The sequence below is a fragment of the Echinops telfairi genome, unplaced genomic scaffold (genome assembly GCF_000313985.2).
Source record: "Echinops telfairi isolate 266 unplaced genomic scaffold, ASM31398v2 ScPeMD7_655;HRSCAF=1070, whole genome shotgun sequence".
Lineage (NCBI taxonomy): Eukaryota > Metazoa > Chordata > Mammalia > Afrosoricida > Tenrecidae > Echinops > Echinops telfairi.
The window spans coordinates 21,135,426-21,142,858 of record NW_022104553.1 but is presented as its reverse complement, the minus strand read 5'-3'; the positions used below and the strand labels follow the sequence as shown (position 1 = coordinate 21,142,858).

The window sequence follows — 7,433 nt, the reverse complement described above, 5'->3', positions numbered from 1 at the left end:
CCCACATCAGGTCCCATGAGAGGCCACCTTTTGACCTCTCCGGCAATGCCCTGCCTCTTGTACCTTGCCGCCTTTAGCCTGACCCTTGACCAGCTCCCTACTGGGTCCTGACCACCTTCACCTGTTGCTACCCTGGACCCAACTGAGGGGTGGTGGTTGGGATGGGAAGGTTATTTTCTAAGGCTGACCATGACTCCACGTACCCCCACTTCTCTCCTTCCACACAGGGCAGTTCTCGCCATCAGCTCTCGACCCCCGCTGGTTTCGGCCTCCCCCGCCTCCCTTGGACCCCCAGACAGAGCCCCTCATCTTCCAGCAGTTGGAGATTGACCATTACGTGGGTGAGTCTGGGGGCCCTGGGAGGGATTGCTTGGCTCTTAGGAGGCATTATGGATTAAATTGCGCTACTCCCCCTCCAAAAAGAAAAAGGGATTAGGATTGTAATCCTCATCCTTATCCCTGTGGTTAAGGAGGCCTGGTGGCAGCAAGGTTGAAGCACTCTGCTGCCAACCCAAAGTTCAAAGTTTGGCGGTTCAAACTCCCCTGCCACTCCAAGGGGGAAAGATGAGGCTGTGTGTGTTCCCATGACAGCCTCGGATACTCTGCAGGGCAGGTCTGCCCTGCCCTCCAGGGCCTTGTAGTAGGAATGGGCCCGAGGGCTGCTGGTCTCGTCGGGTGTTCCGCATGTGTGGCCTCAGCTGGCAGGCACAGTGTCACACCCTCTTCCCGGGGCGCCGTCCCTCTGTCTGCCTCTCTCCTCCCTCTGTTACAAGGATATCACACACAGTATGCTAGGACCTGCAATACCCACCCAGCCTGACTTCACATCCACTGCCCTGATCACGTCTCCGGAGCCCTGTTTCCAAACCAGGTCACCTGGTATCCTTGGGGACACCAGCCAGTCCCTGGGGCAGTCGGGGTGTTGTGGGGGCAATGCCCCTTTCCACACTGGAAACCCCAGTTGAGCTCCCAGCCAACATGCCTCCTGATGGCTACCACTCAGTGTCCGTGGGGACCTGCGAGTGGCCGTCCTGTGGGACAGATCTCAGCTGAGCTAGGGCTGACCAGGGGGAAGCCCTGGTGATCTGTTTCCCAAACTCAGAGAGCTGTCAAGCCACGTGAAACCTGGAGACCGCTAATGGGGCGGAGGACCGGCCCTTTACCTGGCAGTGGTGCTGTGGGGTCGCCAGGAGTTGGGTGGTCGCAGTGGCAGCCGGCAAGGATACTGAAGCCGCACCCAACTCTGGAGGCAGCAGGGCCTGTGGTGATACATTGCCCCCCCCCCCCCCCCTGTGCTCTGCAGGCCCCGCCCGGGCCCTCCCGCTGCCCGGGACGCCCCCGGCCTCCCGCGGCTCCGTGCCCGTGCTCCGCGCCTTCGGGGTCACCGACGCTGGCGTCTCGGTCTGCTGCCACATCCACGGCTTCGCACCCTACTTCTACACTCCGGCACCCCCTGGTGAGCGCCGGGGAGGCTCCTTGGCGCCCCGTCCCACCCTTGGCAATCTGCTGGGGGACCCTTGACCCCTCCCTCCCTCCCTCGTACAGGTTTCGGCCCCGAGCATCTGGCTGAGCTGCAGCAGGAGCTGAACGCCGCCATCAGCAGGGACCAGCGCGCCGGCAAGGAGCTGAAGGGGCCCGCGGTGCTGGCGGTGGAGCTGTGCTCCCGCGAGAGTGAGGGCCCAGGGCTCCGGGGAGGCCCGGGGCGGGCGGGGAGGTGGACAGGGCCGGGGTCCCAGCCTCGTGTCTTCCCAGGCATGTTCGGTTACCACGGGCACGGCCCCTCGCCCTTCCTCCGCATCACGCTGGCCTTGCCCCGTCTGGTGGCGCCCGCCCGTCGGCTCCTGGAGCAGGGCATCCGCGTGGCGGGCCTGGGCACCCCCAGCTTCGCACCCTACGAGGCCAATGTGGACTTTGAGATCCGGTATGGCCCCCCCTCTCCCTCTGCTGCCCCTTGGTGCTCCCCCGGCCCCCTGGTGCACCCCTCATTCCTCCTGACCTGGCAGGTTCATGGTGGACGCAGACATCGTGGGCTGTAACTGGCTGGAACTGCCACCGGGGAAGTACATCCCGAGGCCCCAGGAGAAGGTGCCCAGAGGCCAGGGAGAGGGGCGCGGGCAGCCCTAGGGAGGAAGGTGTTGGCCAGAAGGCGGTGGGGCCATGCTTCTGCTGACACAGACTGGTGTGTGTCCCCCGCATCCCACCCCCAGACCACGCTGTGTCAGCTGGAGGTGGACGTGCTGTGGTCCGACGTGGTCAGTCACCCCCCAGAGGGGCCGTGGCAGCGGATCGCACCCCTGCGTGTGCTCAGCTTCGACATCGAGTGTGCTGGCCGCAAAGGTCCGCCCCTGACTCGTGGGGGGGGGGGGGGGGGGTGGGTTTGTGAGAGTGGCAGATGTCACCTGCATCGGGACTCAAGTCCCTGGATTATTGTAAATAGGAAGGGAGGTGCAGTGATAGGGGACAGCAGATCTCAAGGGCCCAGCCAGTCCTGTGAGGAGTTAGGGGTGGGAAGAGCCTTCTCAGCACTGGGGCAGCAAGTGCCAAGGCCTGGGGCGGTCGTGGAGGCCAGTGAGGAGGGTTAGGGCCATGTGGCCGGAACAGTGAGGGAGGAGAGAGAGGGTAGAGGTGAATTGTTCAGTCTCGGAGCTCTGGGAAGCCCGCAGAGTTGTCAGGGACACGTGTTTGGGCCCCCTCGGGCTTCAGTGTGGAGATTAGAGATCGTAGGGGAGGGAGGGTGAGCCTGGCCCACCTGGTTTCTGGGTGCGGGTGACCTGTGGGTGGTGGTGTGGGGCAGGGAGGCAGCACCTTAGCGGCATACCCCCTCCCCTGCCAGGCATCTTCCCTGAGCCGGAGCGGGACCCTGTGATCCAGATCTGCTCGCTGGGCCTGCGCTGGGGTGAGCCCGAGCCCTTCCTGCGCCTGGCGCTCACCCTCAAGCCCTGCGCCCCAATCCTGGGTGCTAAGGTGCAGAGCTATGAGCGAGAGGAGGAGCTGCTGCAGGTACCCGCCCCTGCCCCCCGCCCCCCACCGCGCCTGCCCACCAGCCAATACAATTGGCCAGCCCCGGCATAGCCCCGCCCATCCAGGCCAGCCAATCCAATTGGCCGGTTCCCACATAGCTCCGCCCATCCAAGCCAGCCCTGGTTTGGTCTCTGGGTGGTGACTCAGGATGGTTGTGTTCGGATACCCTGGGTGTCAAGGGCGCAAATATTTGCCCTCCAGTCCATGATATACCAGCCTCACCTTGCCACCATGGGCAGGAGGGCTGCTCTTGGTAGCTCCTGGAACATTCCAAGAGAATGGGTGTCTACAGCAGGGACACACCCTGGGTGACCCCGTGCCTCTTTCCCGGACCTCCCCAGGCCTGGTCCAGCTTTATCCAAGCCATGGACCCCGACGTGATCACAGGCTACAACATTCAAAACTTCGACCTTCCATACCTCATCTCTCGGGCCCAGACCCTGAAGGTGAGAGCAGAGGTCGGGGGAAGAGACTCCTCAGGGTCCCTCTGCCCACTGCCAGTCCCCGCAGCCCATTCTGCCCCCGCCTAGCCAGTGTCCCAAAAGTGACCAAAGCTTTTGTGGGGTCTGAAGTAAAACGAGGCCTGTGCGTGCCGGGGTGTGAACTGAGGCGTGTCAGGGTCAGGGACCGCCCCCCCCACCCTTGTAAGCTGTCCTTTAAAATAAATCAACAAAGAGTAAGGAAAAGAGAGGTGCAACATCGTAATCCCTTGTGAACCCGCATACACGTGTGTCTATAGAGGTGCGGTGGGCCACCAAACAAAAGGATGACCATTCAAACCCACCAGCTGACCACAGGTGACCTGACCTGCCTCAGCAAAGGTTACAAGCAGCTTCAGAACTGCCCCAGGTGCAGTTCTCGTCGGCCATACAGACCCCTGTGAGTCCAAATCTGCTGGAAGACACACTCCGTTTCCCTCTCTCCCCGTGTTCTGGCCAGTTTTGAAGCAGCCCTAGTGAAACTGCTCTCTCCTGGGGCTGGAAGGTGTGTGTCCCATGGATTCCCACCCCTGGTGGTTCCCAGTAGGACCGCCCTGGGGGTGCCAGGCTGGCTGTTGTCTTTGTAGGAGCAAAGTTCAGGGTTTTGTCTCCAGTCACTGGGTGGCTTCGAACCGCTGACTTTCTGATAGTAGCCACAAGCTGAACCGCTGCCTGGGCAGGGCCCTTGAGGTGTCTCTGAGGCCTGCCTGCAAGAGGGGTGTGCCCGGAGGTTCCCGGGCAGCTGGCCACACCATGTCCCCCCTGGACTGTCCTCACCACGAACCTCCCTGCCACCCACCCCAGGTGACGAGGTTCCCCTTCCTGGGCCGCGTCCTGGGGCTCCGCTCCACCATCCGAGACTCGTCCTTCCAGTCAAAGCAGACGGGCCGGCGGGACAGCAAGGTGGTCAGCATGGTGGGCCGAGTGCAGATGGACATGCTGCAGGTGTGGGGGCCGGTGGGTGGGCCGCTTCTGGGCTGTGTCTGCAGGGCCCTCTCCCCCTGCCCCTGCGGAGGGGCTCCCTCCCATTGTGCCCCACCGCCCCAACCCCGCTCTGCCCCAGGTGCTGCTGCGGGAGTACAAGCTGCGCTCCTACACGCTCAATGCTGTGAGCTTCCACTTCCTGGGCGAGCAGAAGGAGGATGTGCAGCATAGCATCATCACTGACCTGCAGGTGCTCGACCTCTGACCCCCGGCCTCAGCCGCCCCCTCGGCTCTGACCCCTAGACCCGGTGCCATCACCCTTGTGGCCGCAGCTCTGTCTTCAGGCCCCCTACTTCCTCTCCTCTCCTCTTATCCTTCTGCCTTATCACCTCTGACCTCCCTCTCCCACTCACCTTCCTGACCTCTGACCCCAGCTTCCTAGGCGCTCGCTCGCCTGCCTTAGCTCCTGGTGTCACCCTCTCGTCCGCTCTTCTGGCCTCTGACTCTGACCCCCTGGCCCTGGGTCCCCCCACCCCCACTCCGTGTGCCCCCTCCTCGCCCCCACCCCTGGCCTTCACACCAACGCCGCCACCCACACCCCCAGAACGGGAACGAGCAGACTCGCCGCCGCCTGGCTGTGTACTGCCTCAAGGACGCCTTCCTGCCACTGCGGCTGCTTGAGCGGCTCATGGTGCTGGTCAACGCCGTGGAGATGGCCCGCGTCACCGGCGTGCCTCTCGGCTACCTGCTCAGCCGGGGCCAGCAGGTCAAGGTCGTGTCCCAGCTGCTGCGGCAGGTCAGTGGGTCCCAGTGTTCCCCACCCCCAGGCCCAACAGACTCTTCTTCTCTTCAGGGACCCCCCCACGCCCCCACCTTCCCATCCACCACCCAGCCGTCCCTCTCTTCTCTCCAGGCCATGCGCCAGGGGCTGGTAATGCCCGTAGTGAAGACAGAGGGCGGGGAGGACTACACGGGGGCCACGGTCATCGAGCCCCTCAAAGGGTGAGCCCTAGCCTGAGGCCTGCTTGCTCTGGCCCCTGGTGGTGCGGGGTGAAGGCCCAGCCTGACCCCTCCCTCTTGCCCCCTAGGTGGTAGAAAATAGGGGGGATGAACTGACTCTTCCCCCTTACTCCCTAGGTGGTAGGAAGTGGGGGGCGATCTGACTCCCCCTCTTCCTGCCTCCCAGGTATTATGATGTCCCCATCGCCACCCTGGACTTCTCCTCGCTGTACCCGTCCATCATGATGGCTCACAACCTGTGCTACACCACCCTGCTGCGGCCTGGCGCCGCCCAGAAACTGGGGTACAAGCACCCCCACCCCCCACCCCACGTGGGTCTCTTGAGGCCGGAGTGGGCACTGCCTCCCTCAGTGCCCAGTCAGCTGTTGGGGGCCAGGAGGGCTGAGGAAGCTTGACAGGCCTGAGGCCACCCCTCCAGCCAAGGGGTGGGGAGTGGAAGGAGGGAGGGGCCAGCCAGTCATGTCTGCCCACCTCCTGCCCAGCCTGGCCGCAGAGCAGTTCATCAAGACGCCCACCGGGGACGAGTTTGTGAAGGCCTCCGTGCGCAAGGGGCTGCTGCCGCAGATCCTGGAGAACCTGCTCAGCGCCCGCAAAAGGTGGTCTCCCAGCCCTGCCCGCCACCGACCACAGTGGCCCTTGGGGTCACCCCAGGACTAGGCTACTTGACCACCTGACCTGCTTCTTTGTACGACTTAAGAGCAGTGGTTCTCCACCTTCCTCATGCCTCGACCCTTTCCTACAACTCCTCGTGGTGGTGACCCCCCCCCAACCATAAAATCATTTTCATTGCTGCTTCATCACTGTCATTTTGCTACTGTGATGAATTGGGCGACCTCTGTGCTTTAGGGTCGTTCGACCCCCAAAGGGGTCTTGACCCACAAGTTGAGAACCGCTGGCTTAAAGGAAGAGGGCCCCCCCCCCTAAGTGGTTCAGATCCCCTTGGCATTCTCAGGGGCACCCCTTTCCAGAGGCTCCTTAGCCTATGCCCTGGCCTCTGTCTGCCCCGGGAAGTGACCGTTGATGTCAAGTGACCGTCATCCCCACCCCTTCTTGCCAGGGCTAAGGCCGAGCTAGCCCAGGAGAAGGACCCCCTGCGCCGGCAGGTCCTGGACGGGCGGCAGCTGGCGCTGAAGGTGAGCGCCAACTCCGTGTATGGCTTCACCGGCGCTCAGGTGGGCAAGCTCCCGTGCCTGGAGATCTCACAGGTGAGCTCCCCGCTGCCCTCTCCCTGTGGAGTTGGCCTCATTCTGTCCTCCCATCAGCCACGTGTGGCAACTCACACGAACATCGCTGTCCTTCCCCTGGGGTTTCCCATCTGGGCTGCCTCTGATTTCCATGGATCCAGCTACATCGCATCTCAGTCCTGTAGAACTTCCCTAGAAAGTTCCTACGTCTGCATTACCTAAGGAAGCGGATTGCCACAGATTGGTGGCTGGTAAATTTGAACTCCGACCTCCTTTCTGTTAGCAGCCAAGTCCCTTAACGCCTCTGCACCCCAAGGGCACCTACTGGGATGGATGGAGAGGGTCACGTAAACCAAGCCACATAAACTGAGTCTTTGGAGAAGATATAAAAGGCCAGGGAAGGGGATTTTTCAAAAGCATGCAGAACAAAGATAAGGCAGCTAGGAAGAAAGTAGATTCAAGGTTTAAATAGATCCGTTATTACACTACATGTAAATGGATGAAACACTCTAGTCAATGCACAAGAGATTTCCCGCCTAGATCCAGAATGCGAATGGACCATATTGGCCTCTCCTCGATGCCCTCACTCCCTCCCCACCCTCATTTGAGCCTCATTTGGAAAGAATATTATCCGATATTACCTCGGTGGGCGTTTGGCAAATGAATGGATGTGTGTGTGTGTGGGGGGGTGTCTGTGACACTGTTGGTATTCAGGGGGCTCCCCCAGCATGTCAGGATCCTTGCCCCGAGGAGGACGCATCATGACAGCACTTCTGGGCGTGAGACCCTGTGCTCATGCTTAGAC

The 7,433-nt window shown here is 62.0% G+C and overlaps 1 protein-coding gene across 1 annotated transcript; it reads left to right on the top strand.

Annotated features, from left to right (window-relative positions):
* The first annotated feature begins 978 nt into the window (after positions 1-978).
* Positions 979-6,850, top strand: POLD1 (DNA polymerase delta 1, catalytic subunit). Its single transcript, XM_045292622.1, has 15 exons — positions 979-1,033; positions 1,304-1,456; positions 1,546-1,671; positions 1,753-1,921; positions 2,004-2,085; positions 2,208-2,337; positions 2,834-3,000; positions 3,363-3,467; positions 4,305-4,445; positions 4,564-4,674; positions 5,029-5,220; positions 5,338-5,426; positions 5,611-5,727; positions 5,927-6,040; positions 6,502-6,850. The coding sequence occupies exons 1-15, from the start codon at positions 979-981 to the stop codon at positions 6,848-6,850; spliced, it is 2,100 nt and encodes a 699-aa protein (XP_045148557.1).
* Positions 6,851-7,433: the final 583 nt, after the last annotated feature.

Excerpts from the sequence above, each read along its gene's own strand:
- POLD1 (XM_045292622.1), top strand. The coding sequence starts at position 979 with ATGCCTCCTGATGGCTACCACTCAGTGTCCGTGGGGACCTGCGAGTGG. Across the intron at positions 3,001-3,362 it reads GAGAGGAGGAGCTGCTGCAG|GCCTGGTCCAGCTTTATCCA; the intron begins GTACCCGCCCCT and ends GGACCTCCCCAG. Across the intron at positions 3,468-4,304 it reads CTCGGGCCCAGACCCTGAAG|GTGACGAGGTTCCCCTTCCT; the intron begins GTGAGAGCAGAG and ends CACCCACCCCAG.